This window comes from Myotis daubentonii, chromosome 19 (genome assembly GCF_963259705.1).
Source record: "Myotis daubentonii chromosome 19, mMyoDau2.1, whole genome shotgun sequence".
Taxonomy (NCBI): Eukaryota; Metazoa; Chordata; class Mammalia; order Chiroptera; family Vespertilionidae; genus Myotis; species Myotis daubentonii.
In genome coordinates this window covers 10,711,956-10,735,473 of record NC_081858.1, presented here as the reverse complement: position 1 = coordinate 10,735,473, position 23,518 = coordinate 10,711,956, and the positions used below count along the sequence as shown (strand labels likewise).

Genomic DNA, 23,518 nt, shown 5'->3' with positions numbered 1-23,518 from the left:
AGGGCACAGGGAAGCCAGTCCCTTGCCTATCTAACAGACTGGCCTGAGAGATGTGCATATTACTATAAAAGCATCATTGAGGGATCAAGAACAACTTCAGTTTGATGACCATGTGTTAGAGAGCAAGAGTTTGAGATGAGGGGAAAGGGGCAATGGGGCACTCTGCCCACCAATGATCTCCAAGCCCCCTGGTCTGGAACATTAGGAGTTGGCTGAGCAACGGACACAGTAGTTGGGGGTGTTCCGTGTGGCACAGTTGAAGAAGGCACGGAGGTTTTGTTTCCTCTCTCCAGGTACAATCTTGCACTTTACAGTTTGCAGTCTTTCTTATTACATCACAGTATCAAAAGGACTGTAGCCAAGGATCACTGAAGCTAATGATATGGAACTAAACCACAGAAAGGACACTATCTGAAGGATAACACAGAGGTCAGAGAGACTAGAAAGGACACAGCCATAAGTAGGCAGTACTCACCCTTTACACAGCCAGCAAACACCTGAAGCTAATCCCAGACCCTAAGGGTCTGCATGTCAAGGAAAGCTGCTGCTCATGGACCCAGGCACTACATCAGCCACTGATTCACTGGGGCCATGTCAGTGGCTGCCTATGTGAGGGACTCTGCCTCCTCCTTGCCTTCTCTACAGAAGAACCAAGAGGTTATGTATGAGACAAGCAGAGTGCTTCAGACCTGGGCTGCCCAGATGAAGGGCCTGGTGCTGGTACTGGTGCCTGGATCTTCACGTGTCAGGTTGGGGATTGTGCTGGTGTTGGTACTGACTTTCCTGCCAAGTTTGTGCAGTGACCTGGGATCAGCATATTACTCATCCTATGAGATAGTCATCCCCAAGGCTCTGACAGTTGAGGGAAGACAAAACCCAGGGGAAGAGGCATCTTATGTGATATCTATGCAGGGCCAGAAACAGCTGATTCATCTGAAAGTGAAGACAGACTATTTTATCAAGAACTTTCCAGTCTTCAGCTACCACAATGGCACCCTGGGACAAGAAATGCCTTCCATCTCACATGACTGTCACTATGAAGGCTACATAGAAGGACTCCCGGGTTCTTTCGTTTCTGTCAACACCTGTTCAGGCCTCAGGGGCATCCTGATTAAGGAGGGAAAATCCTATGGCATTGAGCCCATGGGCTCTTCAAGACGGTTTGAACATGTGTTGTACACCATGGCTCATCAAGCACCAGTCTCCTGCAGTGTCACTTCCAAAGACAGCCCAGTGGTGTCCACCAGCAGACAACAAGGGAGCAGGAAGCCTGGCGGTCTACAGGAGCTGTCCTACTTGTGGTCACTCACCAAGTATGTGGAGATGTTTGTTGTGGTCAACAACCAGCGGTTCCAAATGTGGGGCAGTAACGTCAATGAGACGGTCCAGAGAGTGATGCACATCATTGCCCTGGCCAACAGCTTCACTAGGGGAATAAACACAGAGGTGGTGCTGGCTGGAATGGAGATTTGGACCGAGGGGGACCTCATAGAGGTCCCAGTGGACCTGCAAGTTACACTCGGGAATTTCAACAGCTGGAGACAAGAGAAGCTCCTCCATCGTGTGAAGCATGATGTTGCCCACATGATTGTCGGACAGCATCCTGCACAGGGTATGGGACAGGCATTTCTCAATGGTGCCTGCTCAAGTGGGTTTGCAGCAGCTGTTGAATCCTTCCATCATGAAGATGTCCTGCTGTTTGCAGCGCTCATGGTCCATGAGCTTGGGCACAACTTGGGTATTCGGCACGACCACTCAGCCTGCATTTGTAAAGACAAACCCCTCTGCCTCATGCGTGACAATATCACTAAAGAAAGTGGCTTCAGCAACTGTAGCTCTGAGGACTTCTACCAGTTCCTCCAGGAACACAGAGGGGCCTGCCTATTTAACAACCCTCAGTGGCACAAAGGCCGCTTGCATAGGGATTCCTACTGTGGAAATGGTGTGGTGGAGGGTGAGGAGCAGTGTGACTGTGGTTCTGCCTGTTACACTGACCCGTGCTGTGACCAAACATGTAGCCTGAAGGGGAGTGCAGAATGTAGTGATGGACTCTGCTGTTTTGGTTGCCGACTGAAGAGTAAGGGATTCATGTGCCGTTCTGCTTTGGGAGAGTGTGACCTCCCAGAGTATTGTGATGGTACCTCTGCAGAGTGCCCCACAGACACCTATAAGCAAGATGGGACGTCGTGCGGTAGACTGCATTATTGTGTTGGGGGTCAATGCAGAAACCCTGATAATCAATGCATGGCTATGTATGGGGACACTGCACGGTCAGCCCCAGAAAACTGTTACATTTCAATAAACAGCAAAGGGGACCGGTTTGGAAACTGTGGCCGTCCCCCCTCAGCAATGTCAAGATTTGTTAAGTGCTTTGATGATAATGTATTTTGTGGGAAAATTATATGTACAAATATTAGACGGGTCCCATCCATCATCCCATCCATCAAACCCCATCACACACTGATCCAGATTCCTTATGAAGGTGACTTCTGCTGGAGCTTGGATGTCTATAACATTACTGATATCCCTGATGAGGGAGATGTGCACTCTGGCACTGCTTGTGCCCCAAACAAAGTCTGCATGAATTACTCCTGCACTGATCATACTGTGCTCAACTATGACTGCAGACCAGCAGAAATGTGCAATGGGAGAGGAGTCTGTAACAATGTAAGGCACTGCCACTGTGAGGCTGGCTATGCACCCCCTGACTGCACGACTCCAGGAAATGGGGGGAGTGTGGACAGTGGTTCTCCTGGCAAAATTGAGGATGAAAATCTAAGTGAGGAAGAAAGGAAAAGTCATAGTGTTGATCATGGTAATTTTGGCAAAGGTGGTGAGAATAGAAATGAAAGGAAAGCCAGCGAAGAGGTTGGGTTGATAATCCCCTTTTTAATTTTTGCAGTACTTTTTTCATTTACAATTTGCTGTTGCTGTTGTTGTCTTTTTGCAATGATGTTTGGTCTACTTTTTGGTGCTGGTATTGGGACTGGAAAGAATTTATTTCCACGTTCACGTGAATTTCCAGAAGAAAGTGGGGAAGCAGTTACACAAGAAGAGAAGAAGGAATTAAAACACGAAAAACCAAAAGCAGAAAATAAGTAGTGATAGGAAGAAGTCTTTTATAGCAAACTCTTCATACACTTGGTGGAAGGAGGCTCAGTAGAGCAAATGTGAAGTGGGCATTGACAGCAGCAGTGGCTCTGATCAGGGCTCTAAAGACTGTAGAAATGTACTGATATGGGAGGAGAGATGATTTTCTTCTTCTTTTACTAATTAATTACATATGCATATGTGAAATCATTTCAAGACTTTTACTACTTTTTCCCGTTTTCACATTTCATGAAACCATTTAAATAAACTTTTCTCATGGACCATTCTTATCAATGTCTTGTCTTAATTGGGACATTTTTGAGTTACCAGCTTTTCAGTGAATGTTACCTTCTAATCATCTTTGTTTGACATATGTTTCTGTTTCAGGTTTTTCATCCCAATCACAACTACACATTATATTAGGAAGGTTGTTTATTTGGTTTGTTGTTCTTATTTAACTGGTGAAATATACTCATTAAATGAAAAGATTTTAAATTGAAAAGAAGTCTGGTCCATGTGGCTTAGTGGTTGAGTGTGAATCTATGAATCACGAGTTCTCGGCTGGATTCTAGGTTGGGGCATATGCTAGAGTTGGAGCTTGATCCCCAGTGGGAGGCATACAGGAGGCAGTCAGCCAATGGTTCTCTCTCTTTCTTTCCCTTTGCCTTCCTCTCTGAATCAATAAAAAATACTTTAAAAAAATAAATAACAGTGTTCAGATAAGGCACATAAACTAGGTCTCTTTTTTGTGGCCTATGAACTAGGTCTCCTTTAGATTTGGGACTCTCTGGAAGGGCTCTATCTGATCCAGGGTGGTGTGATCACCCTGTGTCTGAGTACATGGGAGAGAGTAAGCAACCTAGGCAAGAGGCAAGCTTGTCCAGTGCTAAGTCTAGTTGGAAGTATTCATTTTTCCTTTTTTTCTGATTTTCTAGTTTATGTATTATATTTACTTCTGATTTCCATTATTTAATTTTATGTTTGTTAATCCTCACCTGAAGTAATTTTTCCATTGATTTTTAGAGAGTGGAAGGAATGGGGACAGAGTGAGAAACATCGATGTGAGAGAGACATGCCTATTATGGGGAGACCAGGATCGGGAATTGGGCCTACAACCGAGGTATTTTCCCTTGAATGGAATCCAACCTGCCATCCTTCAGTCTGTAGGCTGATGCTCTATTCATTGAGCCAAACTGGCTATTTCTCATTTCCATTATTAAGTTTATATATTATTGACTGACAATCTAAAGGAACAGAGCATTGGAGGGTAATTAATTGTCTTTAAGGAGAGCACAAAGCATGTAAAATAATAACATTATTAATTCTGTGCAACACACTATTCTAAACATTTTACATTCATTATCTTAACCCTCCCATTCACCCTATTACACCATCTTCTTCCACATGAGGAAACAAAGACAAGAGTTTTGCTCTAGAGCTAGTAAAAGGTGGAACCTGCATCCCACCTCAGCTATGACTGAATGTACCTTCACCACTGACTGCCTCATGAGCCTTTTCTTTCAGTAAAAAAAAAAAAAAAAAGTAACCAGGAAGACAACTGATATGTCCTTACTTGCCCAGAACATGGCTTTTCCCTCATTGACTCTAATGAAACAAAAGCCTTAGAAATGGATGTTGCTCTCTATTATGAACCTACCGCATTGTGTAGTGATTATCAGTGAAAGTGTCCTTTCCCCATTCCATTCTGACATCAGGGAGGGGCAGGTTTGTATCTTGTTCAGCTCTGAGGGCCCCGCTGATTGTAAGTGCTCAGTAAATGTTGACCAAGGGAAGGATTTAACCAGAGCCAACCTTAGGATAGGATGCACTTCTGCTAAAGTTTTACCTTATAAGGTTACAAACACTTTTATTTAAAAAATTACTTTTTTATTGTTGTTAATCCTCATCCAAGGATATTTTTTCCAGTGATATTTAGAGAGTTTGGAAGGAAGGAGGAGAAACAGACAGAGAGAAAGAAAGACATTGGTTGCCTCCCTGCCTGCATATGCCCCTGGATCACAGCCGGAGGTACCGGCCCTCTGGGTTCAGTCCTTGGGCTGATGCTCTAACCACTGATCCAAAGTGGTTAGAGCAAAATTTACATTATTTAAACTTGTTATGTTTACAAGCTTAATTTCAGAGTAGAATTTTGGTATTCCACTGGGCAAAAAAATTGACATGTTTTCTCAAAAGCAAGAGCAGACTTTGGCCAAGAATGTTTGCAAAATGCTGACTCCAAACAATTTCTAAGAAAGATTCAATATCGCTTTTGTTATTTAATAAAATTATGGAAGTCTTGCATAAGGTTGTGCTAGAATGAAATAAATTACGATATGAAGTTCTTGAATCAATTTGTAAATGACAAAGCCATGGTGGCTCCTTTACCAGTTAGAAAACATATTTAAAATTATTTAAGAAGAGAACAACAGAGGTTGAATCTTGACTGACCAAGCGATTACAACCTCATGCCTCTTCTATTGCTATCATCCAATTGGGCTCTCTAACGTTCGTTTTCTAGAGTAGACAATGTAAACATGCTGTTGCATTAATGTCCTGTGACAATTGGGTGGTCTTATCCATTTCAACCATTGTTTCCTATGACTTTTGAAAATAAGCATTTCCTCATATCAGTCCACCTAACAGAAAGACGCTCTCTGTTAATTTCATACCATGGCCACATCAGACTCTAGGTTTTTCATCATAGTCTTTTGTTTCCATTGAATAACCTTGCTCTTCCATATGCCTATTTAGTTCAGCTCTCACAGCTCCAGTGAGGATCTTGAAATTGATCCAGCACAGCATTCTCTACTCTACTGAATGAAACATGGGTTCTCTTTGATGATACTAATGAAGAAAACCTATGGGGAAACTCAGTCTGAAACGAACCATCAAGCAGTTGTTTTCTATAGAACAGGGATATGTAAGCATCGTTGCATTGAGTGAAATTTCTAATTGGTACTCTGAGAGTTACAAATGTGTTTGTTTATTCATGGAACATGTTCTCAGAATATCAAATTCTGGAGGTACTCATGCATTAGTGGAAAAATGGAAAGAAATCTTGTAGGAGATAAAAGGAGTAAACTCTGAAACCACAACCTTTCTTCTAGTAATGCATTTTCAGTCAATAATCATGCATTGGGTGGTAGTGCAAATAATTTCATAGGACTGAAAAAAAGACAGGGTATCAGTGCCAGGGAAGAGGAGAAAAGGCTCTCCTGGTGACCTCCACTGACCACTTATTCACTCAGCCATCCTTCATAGTTCTGTGGCTAATTTAGGTCATTGTAGAACTAAAGAAAATCACATACATATGCCAAACAAAGCAAAGGCTACCAATGAATCCTTTCCTTTTAAAAATTAGAATGATCAGGCCAGCATGGCTCAGTGGTTGAGCACTCCCCTATGAACGAGGAGGTATAGTTCCATTCCAGGTCAGGGCACATGCCCAGGTTATGGGCTCAATTCCCAGTGTGGGGCATGGAAGAGGCAGCCGATCAATGATTTTCTCTCATTATTGATGTTTCTGTCTCTCTCTTCCTCTCCCTCCCTCTCTGAGATCAATAAAAATATATTTAAAAAATAAAAAAAATTGGAAGGGATCCCAACTTTCAGGTAACTGATGTGTCTTGATTTAACAAAAGCTCACAGATAAGAATCTCCTTACAGGAAAACTAAAACAGCTGAAACAAAATGATATCAGTACATCAAATCCTCCAACTAGGAGAAACCAAGATGGCGGCATAGGTTAACGTCGGAGATTGCTGCCTCGAACAACCACTTCAAAAAACAACTAAACGATGGAACGGACATCACCCAGAACCACAGGAAGGCTGGCTGAGTGGAAATTCTACAACTAGGAGGAAAGAGAATATCATACCCAGACTCAGAGGAGGCGCAGTGCTGAAGTGAAATACTCAGGTGCGGAGTGCGCGCGGAGCGGGCTGGTGGCAGAGGGCGCGGTTGTTGTTTTCAATCAGGAGGGAGTTTCAGACTCTGAGCTCCAGATCCGGGCGAGTCTCTAGGGACCCAGACTCAAACGGGAGAAGCGGGACTGTCTGGCTTCGGTCGGAACTCAAGGCAGCTTTCTCTCCGAGGTTTGCAGCGGTTGCTGGGACTCTGTGAGGCAGAGCCCCTAGGGACGGAACTGAGAGCAGCCATAACTGCTTGCTCCGGCCCTCCCTGTAGATCCCTGGGGACCCGCCCCGCCCAAGCCCTGCACAGAGCCATTTGCCGGATAGCCTCAGGCAAACGCTAGATTAGCACCGCCTTGAGATCCAGCACAGAAGCTCTTCCACTGCAGACACAGCTGACTCTCATAGCCAGTTAGCCTGGAGGTCAAATCACCCCTGGTATTGCTGAAAACAATCAAGGCTTAACTACAACAAGGCTGCCCACAAAGACCACTAGGGGGTGCACCAAGAAAGCATAAAAAATGCGGAGACAAAGAAACAGGACAAAACTGTCAATGGAGGATATTGAGTTCAGAACCACACTTTTAAGGTCTCTTAAGAACTGTCTAGAAGCCGCTGATAAATGTAGTGAGATCCTCAAGAAATCTAATGAGACCCTCGATATTATGATAAAGAACCAACTAGAAATTAAGCATACACGGACTGAAATAACGAATACTATACAGACTCCCAACAGCAGACCAGAGGAGCGCAAGAATCAAGGCAAAGATTTGAAATGCGAAGAAGCAAAAAACACTCAACCAGTAAGCAAAATGAAAAAAGAATCCGAAAATATGAAGATAGTGTAAGGAGCCTCTTGGACAGCTTCAAGCGTACCAACATCAGAATTATAGGGGTGCCAGAAGATGAGAGAGAGCAAGATATTGAAAACCTATTTGAAGAAATAATGACAGCCCTGGCCGGTATGGCTCAGTGGATAGAGCGTCGGCCTGCGAACTCAAGGGTCCCAGGTTCGATTCTGGTCGGGGGCATGTGCCTTGGTTGCGGGCACATCCCCAGTGGGGGGTGTGCAGGAGGCAGCTGATCGATGTTTCTCTCTCATCGATGTTTCTAACTCTCTGTCCCTCTCCCTTCCTCTCTGTAAAAAATCAATAAAATATATATTAAAAAAAGAGAAAGAAATAATGACAGAAAACTTCCCCCACCTGGTGAAAGAAATAGACTTACAGGTCCAGGAAGCGCAGAGAACCCCAAACAAAAGGAATCCAAAGAGGACTACAACAAGACACATCATAATTAAAATGCCAAGAGCAAAAGACAAAGAGAGAATCTTAAAAGCAGCAAGAGAAAGAAACTCAGTTACCTACAAGGGAATACCCATACGACTGTCAGCTGATTTCTCAACAGAAACTTTGCAGGCCAGAAGGGAATGGCAAGAAATATTCAAAGTGATGAATACCAAGAACCTACAACCAAGATTACTTTATCCAGCAAAGCTATCATTCAGAATTGAAGGTCAGATAAAGAGCTTCACAGATAAGGAAAAGCTAAAGGAGTTCATCACCACCAAACCAGTATTATATGAAATGCTGAAAGGTATCCTTTAAGAAGAGGAGGAAGAAGAAAAAGGTAAAGATACAAATTATGAACAATAAACATGCATCTATCAGCAAGTGAATCTAAGAATCAAGTGAATAAATAATCTGGTGATTTTAATAGAATCAGGGACATAGAAAGGGAATGGACTGACTATTCTTGGGGGGGGAAAGGGGTGTGGGAGATGCGGGAAGAGACTGGACAAAAATCGTGCACCTATGGATGAGGACAGTGGGTGGGGAGTGAGGGCAGATGGTGGGGCGGGAACTGGGAGGAGGGGAGTTATGGGGGGAAAAAAGAGGAACAAATGTAATAATCTGAACAATAAAGATTTAATTAAAAAAACCCAAATCCTCCAACTATTGAGAGTTTACATTAAAATATTCATATTTTATATAATAAGGCACGTAAAATAAAAACCTATGGTTTATTCATAAAATTTTTCAGAACAGGTACAATTTTTATTGCTCTCTCTTGTCATGTTAGATGTTTTTATAAGCACAGTAAATATCTATCTATCTATCTATCTATAAAACCCTAAGCGACTGATCGACCATTTGACTGGTCGACCATTCGACCGGTCGCTATGAAGTGCACTGACCACCAGGGGGCAGACGCTCAATTCAGGAGCTGCACCCTGATGGTCAGTGTGCTCCCACAGCGGTAGTGCCACTCAGCTGACCGATGGGCGCCAGACACCAGGCTCATGGCTGGCAAGCGCAGCTGTGGCGTCACAAGTCTCTCCTGCCTCTGAGGCAGCAGTACCGAGCAGTGGTGGCAGCTGGCACAGCCAGGATGAGTGGTAGCGGCACAGCACTCGGCCCGTGCTCAGGTTCCTCCCCAGCTGCCTGCTGCTTCTTTCACTACTACATCTTTTGGGGGATGTTGGATTGCCCGTTTTGGCCTGATCCTCAATGGCCAACCAGGCCTGCAGGGATCAGGTTGAAACTGGCAGTTCAACATCCCCTGAGGGGTCCTAGATTGCGAGAGGGTGCAAGCCAGGCTGAGGGATCCCACCAGTGCACGAATCCATAACCCAGGCCTCTAGTATTAAAATGTTTTCTAAAACAACTCAGGCCTAAGAGAAAACAAGAGTCACTCTCTCTCCTAAGCACTGTGAGAGCTCCTCTTCTCCTTGGATGTTAAGCATATGAATGCGGTGTATGCTTTGAGTCTTGTGTTTTTCCAGCCTAACAGACCCAAACAGGAAGGACTTCCCGAGAGCTGGAAAAGTAACCCTTTTAAAGGAAGAAAGTTATCTTTCTTCTGATTGACATGGTTTTCATAATTATCTCCCTTAATCCCAGGTGTTACTTTCTGGCTGATTGGTCTTACACATGGAACTTCACTTCCTTGGTCTGGGTTTCATTTTCAGTAAGATGACTACACAAAGTATACTCTCATAGAGTGGATGGGAGATTGAATTAGATAACATGTGTGCTGTCTCTAGTGCAGTACTGGGCTGGTGGGTGGTCAAATAAATGCTGAGAAGATCTAAAATCAAATGCGATGTTTGGTGTAAGAGTATGTTATTAACTAGAGGCCCGGTGCACAAAAATTTGTGCACTTGGGGGTCCCTCAGCCCGGCCTGTGCCCTCTCACAGTCTGGGACCCCTGGGGGGATGTCAACCTGCTAGCTTAGGCCCGTCCCCTCGGGGACCGGGCCTAAGCTGGCAGCCAGACATTCCTCTGGCAGCCTGGGAGCCCTTGGGGGATGTTCACTTGCCAGCAGGGAGCAGGCCTAAGCTGCAGTCGGACATCCTTAGCTGCTGAGGAGATGGGAGAGGCTCCCGCCACCACTGCTGTGCTGGCAGCTGGCAGCCTGGCTTGTGGCTAAGCAGAGCTCCCCCTGTGGGAGTGCACTGACCACCAGGGGGCAGCTCCTACATTGAGCATCTGCTCCCTGGTGGTCAATGTGTGTCATAGTGACCAGTCATTCCCAGTCGTTCTGCTGTTAGGGTCAATTGGCATATTATCCTTTTATCATATAGGATAGAGGCTTGGTGCACGGGTGGGGGCCGGCTGGTTTGCCCTGAAGGGTGTCCCGAATCAGAGTGGGGGGTCCCACTGGGGTGCCTGGCCAGTCTGGGTGAGGGGCTGAGGGCCGTTTTCAAGCTGCCCACAGCCCCTTCAGGGTTGGGGAGTCCTGCTGGGGTGCCTGGCCAGCCTGGGTGAGGGGCTGATGGCTATTTTCAGGCTGGCCACACCCCTGGTGACCCAAGCTCCCAGCCTCTCCTTTATTTCTTCTTTTTCTTCCCCTGGGATTTATTTATCTTCTATAATTGAAACTTTGCAGCCTTGAGCAGAGCCAAGAGCCAGCCAGGGCAGGTGGGAAGCTTGGCTTCCTCCATTGCCAGGGGCAACCCAAGCCTCCTGCTTGCCCCAGCTCTGTGGCTGCTGCCATCTTAGTTGGGTTAATTTGCATACTCACTCCTGATCGGCTTGTGGGAGTGGCTTGTGGGTGTGGCTTGAGCATAGCAGGGGGATGGCTAATTTGCATGTTTCTCTTTTATATATAGGATCATATATTAATGGTGACAGTAAAATTAATCCACAATCAAGTCACAACACTGAATTTCCTTTATACTTAAGGCATTCTGACCTACCATTTGGTCATTTGCAAACATATTCTAGTTCCTCTACTAAATTGTAAATCTCCAGGGGATGAGAAACAAGTTTTGGTTAATATGGCAATCACTGCTTGGGCCCAGTTATGGGTAAGACTGGTAGGGATTTTATTCTTTTTCCTCAGAGCCCCACTCAATACCACCATGACTTTAAAAGCAATCATGCTTTTTGGAAATTAAATCAATGATTCTAGCTTTCTCCCTGTTTTGACCATATCCTCAGACCTTATGCGCAAATGATTAAGTACAGGTTTTGCATATTTTAGGCCTTGCTGTCTAAGCTTGATGCTTTCTACAGACATCAAAGTGTTTTAAGGGACTGATACATATTGCCACTTATCATTCATTCATTCACTCATCCTTCCAAACCACCAATAATGAGTCTGTACCTATGAAATGTTCTAATCCTATGAAAACAGTAGTAAACAAGACAAAGTCTCTCTGATCCATTTAAAAAATTACAAACCTGCCCTGAGTAGGTGTGCAGTAATCATAGCTGAGATGGACTGAAGGACCACTCCATCTGCTATGTAAGCAAGGAATAGGCAGGGGCAAAGCAATGGGCAACCACAGAAACATAGACTCCTTAAATGTGCCAAGCTGAGTTCTAGAAGCTTGTGGGAGAGTGGTTGAAGTGCTGGTGGTGAGAAGGGGTTGATCTGGGAATATTATGAGGTTGAGCTAAAAGCATTTGCTGATGGAGCAGATGTAAAGTGTGCGAGGAAGGGAGCACTGAAGGATGTCTCTTCAGTAGCTTTGCCCTGAGCAACTGCATGAATACACTTGCTATTTACTGAGATGGGGATGCATGTGGAAAGAGCAAGGTTTGAACCTGTTCAGTTTGAGATGCCTGTTAAACACCCAAGTTGGCTCTTCAGCTATGCAGCATGATGACTGTGTCTGGAAGTAGGAGAGAAGTCAGCTAGAGATGTATATTTGAGAGTTGTCAGCTTATAGATGACATTCCAAGCCATGGGACTGGGTGAGACTGCCTAGGCAGCAAGTATAGCTAGGTAAGGGAACAGATCCCAGAATGGGGTGAGGACTTAGCCCATGGCATTCCATGTGTAGAAGTTGTTGATGGGATGAGAAGTATTCAGGAAAGAAGTGGGATTCAGAGTGGCCAATGTGGTTGGAGTACCATCAAGAGTGTTGTCCTGAAAACCAAGAGAATAAAGTGTTTTCAGAAGAGTTATATACTTCAAATCCAGTCCATTCACAGATTCTCTTGACTCTACCTTCCAAATATATCCAGAAAATGATCTCTCTGTTCACCACCAACAACTCTCCAATGCACTGCAAGTCACCATCAACTCCATGGTAGCCAACTGCAAAATTTTTTAAAGGGTTTCTCTGCTTCCTCACTGGCTCCCTCAATGGCCTCTTTTGAACTCAGCAGGCAGAGTGATACTTTTAAAAGGTAAATTAAAATGTATCCATTATCTGTTCAATGTTGCTGGTAGTGAGAAGGCTAACCCCTATTTTATAAAACTACTGTTTGGAATTCTCTGCTATTTTTTTAGATGGACTCTCATTCTAAAAATAAAAATAAAAATAGTAACTTTGATTTCTAGCCTGTTTTAGTCAGATTTCTAGCCTGTTTTAGCCTGCTTGAATAATAAGTGCTGGAGACCAAGATCAACAGTAATTGATATATATGTGAGGAGTCTGGCAGAAGGCTGACCAGGACTCCTTTTGATATTCACAGGGTGAATATCTACATTTTATTACCTGCTGCTGACTCAATTGCCTAAAGCAAACTCCCCAAAAACCTGACTGTTTACTAAACATTACTGTTGATATGTCTGTTTGCATTCCTAAAGGCAATTGTGTATTCTAGCTAATAAAAGCAGCTGGGAATGGAGCAACGGAGAGAGCTTGACCGCTATGGTTAGGCTGTCCTCTGGTTCCCCCGGTAATCAAAAAATTAATATTTCGTCTTGTGTATCATTTGTGCGTCAGCCCTCCCTCCAAGTCTTTGAACCCGCAAAAGCCACGCTGGCCGTGGACTCTCGCAAATAAGGAAGATAAACTTAGCTGTCTGACCTTGTAGGCCAGAGACTAGATACACGCATACCCTCAATGCCATGCCAGGTGTATTTTTTAATTGGATAGAACTGTGTTGTTTTCAAGGCTGCCAGCGAGATAACCACTAAGCACACATAGGGCTGGCTCTTTAATAAAAAGGGAAGTTCTGCTTGTAGCTTTGCTTAGAATTTGAATTCATTATCTCTGAGCCCACCGCGGTGAATAAAGTGATTTATTCTGGTTCTCTGTAACTGTAGGTCCCTAAGGAGAGGAGTGAGTGTTGATCATTTGATTTCACAGTAGAGTTATTCATTGGAGCTGTTTAGATGGATGCATGGGGATTGTTAGGTCGGAGAGAGCCCAGGATCAGATACATGCAGACATGTGATGAGACAATGGACTTCCCCTGGGAATTCTCACAGATCAACGTGCCAGACACAGATACCAGCTTCTTCTCCCTGAATCCACATACCCCCACACAGATAGGGACTTCTTCTGAATACCCCCGCCCATCCCCTGCGGCAGAGAATTCCTCAGCTCATGTCCCCGCCCCTCACCCAACTGCAGTATAAAAAAAGCGCCCCCCTCCCTGTTGGCGTGAATTCACGTGCCCTGTCCTGGGGGTACGTGGGTCTCCCGGGGACGCAGAATAAACCTTTTCCTTTCCTTTCTTTTCTGATTCACTGGACTCTATTTCTTGCGCCGCCTCCTGAGCCACCTAACCTAACAGGGATGAAAGCTCATTCTAATGGAGTCAAAATATAAAGGATGAGTCAAAACACACTTCTGAAGGTGTTCAACCTCCTCAGTATTCAGAGGAATGAAGATTATATAGCCACAAAGATATATCACTATGCACCCACAAGATGGGCTATAGAAGACTGAAAATTCCAATTATTACTGTGGAACAGTGGGCACTCTCATAATGCAAACTGGTATGCCACTCCGAAATAGTACTCTTTATGTCCTAGTCAAATTGAAGGCTACAGTACCTTATCACTAGGCAATTTTATTCTTAGGCCACGGGTGGGGAACCTTTTTTTTTTTTTTTTTTTGCCAAGGGCCATTTGGATATTTATAACATCATTCATGGGCCATACAAAATTATCAACTTTAAAACTAGCCTGCTGTATTTGGTCAAACATTTGGTTAACTCACATTAAGGCTTTGGCTGGGCCAGACCAAATGATTTCGAGGCCTTATATAAACTAAGGGCATGATGTTCCCCACCTCTGTCTTAGGTAAAACCCCTGGAAATGTCTAGTTATTAGCGACATGTTACAAACAATAATGTTCATAGGAGCCCTCTTCAAAGTACTGCAAAAGAAGAGATTCCTGTGTTCACATATAATGGATGTTAAACGAAATAAATCCACAAAAAGAATTATAAGTGTAGAGCAATGGAAAGGAATGAACTATAGCAGCACGAAAAATCAGTAAGTAAATTTAAGTAGTAGGTAGAGTAAAGAGTTCATATATAAACATGACATCCATATGGATTCAGAGGAAGGTAAATGATAAAATGAAAATCACTTCCAAAATGTTAAAATAACATCCTCCAAAAATCGCCTGCTCTATAGAAGCAAATACAGTCAATATCAACTTCTTGGAAAGTATGGATATTACATCATAGTTTGTTCATTTAAAAACTAAACAAAAACAACAAAACAGCTGAATATGGTAAGGGTAGCAAACTATATGAAGTTTTTACTGCCATATTCCCATACCTTCTACTCAGGCCCCCTATCCTTGAAAAACCCCATCATCACAACTACAGTAGCTGTGCAGGCAGCTAGTTGCCAGTGGAATGGCACAAAAGTTTGGAGCTCCCACCAAAGCCCTATGGCCATAGAGTTGCTACTAATTTACATGTCTGGCAGTTCTCTAGAAAAATCCTCATTCACAGGGCTTGGCTTGCTAGAAAACTGTAGTAAAAAACAAGCACAGTTTCCTGGCATTGGATTTGGCAAAGATTTCTCACATATAAAACCAAAAGCACAGGCAACAAAAGACAAAATAGACAAAATGGAGTCCATGGAAAAAAAAATCATGGGTCAAAAACCACTGTGAACAGAGTAAAAAAGTAACACAAAGAATGAGAAAATATTTGAAAATCACATAGCAGGGAAGACATTAATGTCCAGAATATACAGAGAAATCCTAAGCCTCAACAACAGAAAAAACAACAGCCTGACTCAGAAAATGGGCAAAGGACTCAAATGAATATCTATAATAATAAAAGTATAATATGCTAATTAGACCAGTCAACCGAACAACCTTCTGGATGTCCTTCCAGACGACCTTCTGGACGAAGCCAGGGTGTGAGAACCCAGGCAAGTCACCATGGCTGCAAGGGCCAAGCCCCTTGCATGTATTTTGTGCATCGGGTCTCCAGTTTCTTCAATAAAGATACACAAATGGCCTATAAGCACAGGAAAAGATACTCAACATCAACTTCTGGGTATGTACCCAAAAGAATCTAAAGTAGGGGCCTAAAATTATATTTGTATGCCCATTTTTATAGCAGCATTATTTACAACAGCTAAAATATAAAGCAACATAAGTACCCATTGAAAAACAAATGGATGAATAAAGTATGCTATGTACATGCAATGGAATGTATTCATCATGAAAAAGAAAGGAAATTCTGAAATATACTAAATCATGAATGAACCTTGAGGACATTATGTTAAGTGATATAAGCCAACACAGAAAGACAGATACAGTATGATTACAATGTATGAGGTACTCAGATAATCTAAATTTTAGAGACAGAAAGTAGAATGGCAGCTGCTAAGGCAGGGGAGAAGAAGGCAATGGTGATTTATAGATGAATGAATACAGAGTTTGAGTTTTACAAGATGAAGTCAGAAGATGGTTAGCAGAGGAGATAAAAAATGGTGGCAGAGCTGAACCGGTTTGGCTCAGTGGATAGAGCGTCGGCCTGTGGACTGAAGGGTCCCAGGTTCGATTCCAGTCAAGGGCATGTACCTTGGTTGTGGGCACACCCCCAGTGGGGGGGGTGCAGGAGGCAGCTGATCGATGTTTCTCTTTCATCAATGTTTCTAACTCTCTATCCCTCTCCCTTCTTCTCTGTAAAAAATCAATTATATATATATATAAAGGGTGGCAGAGTAGGAGGATGCTGCATGGACATGTTCCCAGGAACAAGATGGAATTACAACTGAAATACAGAAATGCTTCCTGAATCATCAATGGAAAATTCACAGGAGAGAACCCTGATACCCAAGGACTGAAGGTGGAGACCGCATAGAGACTGGTAGGAGGGGTGGAGGCACAAAAGGCACAAAAGGGCTGGCCAGGCACCCACAGTCAGCAACTGAAGTCCTGGAGAGGTATCTCAACTGAGAACTACGGGATCTAATCCCGAATCTGGGCTCCGCAGCAGAGAGCATCAACCTGAGGAGGGTACCCACAGAACATCTAGCTGTGAAAAGCAGTGGGGTGCTGTCTGCCAGGGAGTGGCAGCTGAAAGTTTGGGTACCCTCTTAAAGGGCCAGCATACAAAAATTCCCTGTGGAACCACCCACCTTGTGCTCTGGCAGAGGGAGGGTGAAGTGAGAGCAGAACCCAGGACTGGGGACTCAAAGGATAGAGCTGAGTCATTCCCTCACACAGTGGAGGACATCTTTCCCACAGACATCTGCCTTGCCTGGGGGGGGGGGGGGGAACAGTCTACACACAAGGTGGAAAACACCTTGCCCTGAGGCCACTTAAAAGATTAAAAGTAACAATTAGCCTCCAGGCAGAAGCAACTGCCCCACCCTGCTGAAAAACTCCCATCACACCTGAGGACGACTGCCTGGGTGCAATTCAAGTTGGAATCCTATTAGTCTGTAGACAGAGGTCTCTGGAGGCTTTGAGTCCTTGCCTGATCTAATTAGTCAGAAACAGCCTTTAACACTGTCCTGCACTAGAGATTGAGAGGTATAGAGATCTACCTAAAACATAGTCACAAACCCAAACAGACAACCAGAATGAGGAAACAAAGAAACAACCCCCAAATGAAAGAACTAGCAAATTCTCCAGAAGAAGCGGTAAGTGAAGCAGAGATAAGAAATTTATCTGAAACAGAATTCAGAGTAATGATGTTAAAAATGCTCAACAGTATGAAAAAAGATATAGTAACTATGAAAAAAGAACAGTCTGAGATAAAGAATGACATAACACAAATAACACACTGGAAGGAATACCCAGCAGATTAGGGGAAGCTGAGGACTGAATCAGTGAATTAGAAGACAGAATTGAAGATATCACTCAATTAGAGAATCAAAAAGAAAAAGCAATTTAAAAACAGGAGGACAACTTAAGGGAGCTATGGGACAATGTGAAACATAACAATATTAGAATAGTAGGTGTACCAGAAGAGGCAGAAAGGGAGAAAGGAATAGAGAAGTTGTTTGAAGAAATAATGGTAGAAAACTTCCCTAACCTGGTAAAGGAAAAAGTTAGACAAGTCTAGGAGGCACAGAGAAACCCAAACAAGAAGAACCCAAACAGACCCATGCCCAAACACATCATAATTAAAATGCCCCAAATTAAAGACAAAGAGAGAATCTTAAAGGCAGCAAGAGAAAACAAAACTGTTACCTACAAAGGAGTTCCCATAAGGCTAACAACTGATTTCTCATCAGAAACTCTACAGGCCAGAAGGGAATGGCATGAAGTACTCAAGGTAATGAAAAGCAAGGATCTGAGACTAAGATTACTATATCCAACAAGGCTATCATTCAAAATAGATGGTCAAATAAAGAGCTTTTCAGACCAAAAAAGGCTAAAGAAATTCATCACCACCAAGCCAGCATTACAAGAAATGCTAAAGGGATTGTTGTAAGGGATTGCTGAGAAGAAACACAGAGAGAAACCTAGCCATACAGAATTTAAATGGCTATAAAATAAGTACCACTTAATAATAACCTTAAATGTAAACAGATTAAATGCTACAATCAAAAGGTGTAGGGTAGCTGAACGGATACAAAAACATGACCCAACTATATGCTGTCTACAAGAGACCCACCTCAAAATGAAAGACATACACAGGATGAAAGTGAAGGGATGGAAAAAAAATTTCCATGCAAATGGAAAAGAAAAAAAAAAGCTGGAGTAGCAATACTCACATCTGACAAACTAGACTTTAAAAGCATCATGCTACGGAGAACCAAGATGGCAGCATAGGTAAACACCTGTACTTGCTGCCTCCCACAACCACATCAAAATTACAACTAAAATACATAATAACTATAATCCAGAACAGCAGGAAAGCTGGCTGAGTGGAAGTACTACAACTAGAGAGGTAAAGAAGAAAGCGCACTGAGACTGGTAGGAGGTGCAGAGGTGCAGAATGAGCTGGCACCTGGGTGTGCTGCTTTTTTAATCGGGAGGGAGATACAAGCTCCTGCTTGCTCTGAGCTCCAGTGCGGGGTGAGACTCGGGGGGACCAGACACATATGGGGAGAACTGGACTGTCCGGCACTGGGGCAAGAACATGGGAGCGGCTTTCTTCCAGATGGAGGTGCTCACAAGGGTTATTGTTCCTGTGCTGGGACTTTCCCGGTGCAGGGCTGACCAGCAGCCATTGCTGTGTGCTCTGCCCTGGAGATTCCCTGAGACCCTGACCTACCCAATTTACAATCCCACCCAAGCTGTGTGCAGGGGCTTTTGCATATGAAGGGCCTGTCCTTTCTCAGCCTAAAACCTGTCAAACAAACTGCAGCTGGGTCAGGGAGGCCCAAAGCTATCAAAAGAAGGCCCAAGGCCACACCAGCACCAGCCTGCCTTGCTTCACAGCTGGGCCTCGTCTGGGCATTTCCAAACCCGATGCAAAGAGGAGGAATTTGCAGATCTCTCTGTAGCTACTGCTGGGTGGCCCCAAGTAGTGGCCGACTCTGCACCTCCTTGGAGATCCAAGAGCCAGTGTACCCAGTGGTCAGTGTGAGACCACACCAGATTACAACTCTTCACATCCATAAGTGACACACTCAAGAGGCAGACTCTGTAGCACCAAAGCCCCGATGAAGCAAACACTGCACAGCAGCTCTTCCATTGTAGACATAGCTGGTCCTTACAGCCAATTGGCCTGGAGGTCAATTTCTCCCAGTGATACCAACAGCAATTAAGGCTCAACTACAACAAGACTGTGCACACAGCCGACAAAGGGTTGCACCAAGAGTGTCCACCTCAGGTGACTGGGGAGGCTGAGCCACTGGGCCCTATAGGACACCTACTACACAAGGCCACTCTATCAACTCAAGGAGACTTAGCAGCTACCCAATACATAGAAACAAACACAGGGAAGCAGCCAAAATGTGGAGACAAAGAAACATGTCCCAAATGAAAGAAATGGAAGAAAACAAACTACTGGATATAAAGTTCAAAACCACAGTTATAAGGTTACTCAAGAATCTTCAAGAAATCTCTGAGGAACTTAGTGAGACCTTCAAGGATCTTAGTGAGAATGCCCCCAAAAATGAAAAAGGGCCAGTCAGAAATTAAGCATACACTGACTGAAATAAAGAATAATATACAGAGATCCAACAGCAGACTAGAGGATCACAGGAATCAAGTCCAAGATTTGAAATACGAAGAAGCAAAAAACACCCAACCAGAAAAGCAAAAAGAATCCAAAAATATGAAGATAGTGTAAGGAGCCTCTGGGATACTTCAAGCATACCAACATCTGAATTATGGGGGTGCCAGAAGAAGAGAGAGGGCAAGACATTAAAAACCTATTTGAAGAAATAATGACAGATCCATCAAAAAGCTACTAGACTTAATACATGAATTTGGCAATGTAGCAGGATACAAAATTAACCCCAAGAAATCTGAGGCATTTCTATACACCAATAGTGAACTTTCAGAAAGAGAGATTATAAAAACAATCCCATTCACCATCGCACCAAAAAAATTAAGCTACCTAGGAATAAACTTAACTAAAGAGGTAAAAGACCTCTACTCAGAAAACTACAGGACGTTGAAAAAAGATATAGAGGAAGACATAAACAGATGGAAGAACATACCGTGTTCATGGATTGGTAGAATCAACATCATTAAAATGTCCATACTACCCAAAGCAATCTATAAATTCAACGCACTTCCTATTAAAATACCAATGGCATACTTCACAGATCTAGAACGAACTCTCCAAAAATTCATCTGGAATAAAAAAAGACCCCGAATAGCTGCAGCAATCCTGAAAAAGAACAAAGTAGGTGGGATCTCAATACCAGATATCAAGATGTATTACAAAGCCACTGTTCTCAAAACTGCCTGGTACCGGCACAAGAACAGGCATATAGATCAATGGAATAGAATAGAGAGCCCAGAAATCAGCCCGAATCAATATGCTCAATTAATATTTGACAAAGGAGGCAAGAACATACAATGGAGCCAAGATAGTTTCTTCAATAAATGGTGTTGGGAAAATTGGACAGATATATGCAAGAAAATGAAACTAGATCACCAACTTACACCATACACAAAAATAAGCTCAAAATGGATAAAGGACTTAAATGTACGACAGGAAACCATAAAAATTCTAGAAGAATCCAAAGGCAACAAAATCTCAGACATATGCCGAAGCAATTTCTTCACTGATACAGCTCCTAGGGCACTTGAAACTAAAGAGAAAATGAACAAATGGGACTACATCAAAATAAAGAGCTTCTGCACAGCAAAAGAAACCATCAACAAAACAACGAGAAAACCCACTGCGTAGGAAAACATATTTGCCAATGTCATATCTGATAAGGGCCTAATCTCCAAAATTTATAGGGAACTCATACAACTTAACAAAAGGAAGATAAACAATCCAATCAAAAAATGGGCAAAGGACCTAAATAGACACCTTTCAAAAGAGGACATTCAGAAAGCCAACAGACATATGAAAACATGCACAAAGTCACTAATCATCCGAGAGATGCAAATCAAAACAACAATGAGGTACCATCTCACACCTGTCAGATTGGCTATCATCAACAAATCAACAAACAACAAGTGCTGGAGAGGATGTGGAGAAGAAGGAACACTCGTGCACTGCTGGTGGGAATGCAGACTGGTGCAGCCACTATGGAAGACAGTATGGAGTTTCCTCAAAAAACTAAAAATGGAACTCCCATTTGACTCTCTGATCCCACTTCTAGGAATATATCCCAAGAAACCTGAAACACCAATCAGAAAGGATATATGCACCCATATGTTCATAGCAGCACAATTCACCATAGCTAGGATCTGGAAACAGCCTAAGTGCCCATCAGTAGATGAATGGATTAGAAAACTGTGGTACATCTACACGATGGAATACTATGCTGCTATAAAAAAGAAGGAACTCTTACCATTTGCAACGGCATGGATGGAACTGGAGAGCATTATGCTAAGTGAAATAAGCCAGTCAGTGAAGGAAAAATACCACATGATCTCACTCAGTCATGGATAATAGAGAACATTATAAACTTTTGAACAATAATAGATACAGAGGCAGAGCAGCCTCAAACAGATTGTCAAACTGCAGCGGGAAGGCCGGGGAGGGTTGGGGGGCAGGAGGGAGGGGGGTAAGAGATCAACCAAAGGTCTTGTATGCATGCATATAAGCATAACCAATGGACATAAGACACTGGGGGGTAGGGGAGGCCAGGGATTGTCAAGGGCGGGGGGAAAAAAAGGGACACATATGTAATACCCTTTGTAATACTGTAAGCAATAAAAAAATAAATAAAGAAAGAATTATTGGGGGAAAAAAAGAAATAATGACAGAAAACTTCCCCTATCTGGTGAAAGAACTAGACTTACAAGTCCAGGAAGCATAGAGAACCCCAAACAAGAGGAATCCAAAGAGGACCACACGAAGAAACATCATAATTAAAATGTCAAGAGCAAAAGACAAAGAGAGAATCTTAAAAGCAGCAAGAGAAAAAAAAGTCAGTTACCTACAAGGGAGTACCCATACGATTATCAGTTGATTTCTCAACAGAAACTATGCAGGCCAGAAGGGAATGGCAAGAAATATTCAAAGTGATGAATAGCAAGAACCTACAACCAAGATTAATTTACCCAGCAAAGCTATCATTCAGAATTGAAGGTCAGATAAAGAGCTTCACAGATAAGAAAAAGTTAAAGGAGTTCATCACCACCAAACCAGGATTATATGAAATGCTGAAAGGTATTCTTTAAGAAGAGGAGGAAGAAGAAAAAGGTAAAGATACAAATTATGAACAACAAATACACATCTATCAACAAGTGAATCTAAAAATCAAGTGAATAAATAATCTGATGAACAGAATAAACTGGTGAATATAATAGAATCAGGGGCATAGAAAGGGAGTGGACTGACTATTCTCGGGGAGGGGGAGAAGAGGTGTGGGGGGTGCGGGAAGAGACTGGACAAAAATCGTATACCTATGGATGAGGACAGTTTCAGAGTGGTAAGGACAGAGGGTGGGGTGGGAACCGGGTGGAGGGGAGCTATGGGGGGAAAAAAGAGGAACAACTCTAATAATCTGAACAATAAAGATTTAATTAAGAAGAAAAAACAAAAAAAACAAAGAGGACCACACCAAGACACATCATAATTAAAATGCCAAGGGCAAAAGACAATGAGAGAATATTAAAAGCAGCAAGAGAAAAACAGTTAGTTACCTACAAGGAAGTACCCATACAACTGTCAACTGATTTCTCAACAGAAATCATGCAGGCCAGAAGGGAGTGGCAAAACATATTCAAAGTGATGAATAGCAAGAACCTACAACCAAGATTACTCTACCCAGCAAAGCTATCATTTAGAATTGAAGGTCAGATAAAGAGCTTCACAGACAAGAAAAAGCTAAAGGAGTTCATCACAACCAAACCAGTATTACATGAAATGCTGAAGGGTATTCTTTAAGAAGAAAAAGGTAAAGATAAAAAATTATGAACAACAAAGTGACAACAAATACATAACTATCAACAAGTGAATCTAAAAATCAAATGAATAAAAAATCTGAGGAACAGAATAAACTGGTGAATGTAATAGAATCAGGGGCATGGAAATGGAGCGGACTGACAATTCTCAGCGGGGAAAGGGGTATAGGGAGGGTGCGGGAAGAGACTGAGCAAAGATCTTATATGCATGTATGCAGTACCTATGGATGCGGACAGTGGGGTGGTGAAAGCCTACTGTGGGATGGGAACCGGGTAGAGGGGAGCTATGAGGGGAAAAAGAGGAACATCTGTAATAACCTGAACAATAAAGATTAAAAATAAATAAATAAAATA

The 23,518-nt window shown here is 43.0% G+C and overlaps 1 protein-coding gene across 1 annotated transcript; it reads left to right on the top strand.

Annotated features, from left to right (window-relative positions):
- Positions 1-225: 225 nt before the first annotated feature.
- On the top strand, positions 226-3,102 carry LOC132221795 (disintegrin and metalloproteinase domain-containing protein 1a-like). Its single transcript, XM_059676212.1, has one exon. It carries the CDS (start codon positions 592-594, stop codon positions 3,100-3,102), a length of 2,511 nt encoding a protein of 836 aa, XP_059532195.1. The 5' UTR covers positions 226-591.
- Positions 3,103-23,518: the final 20,416 nt, after the last annotated feature.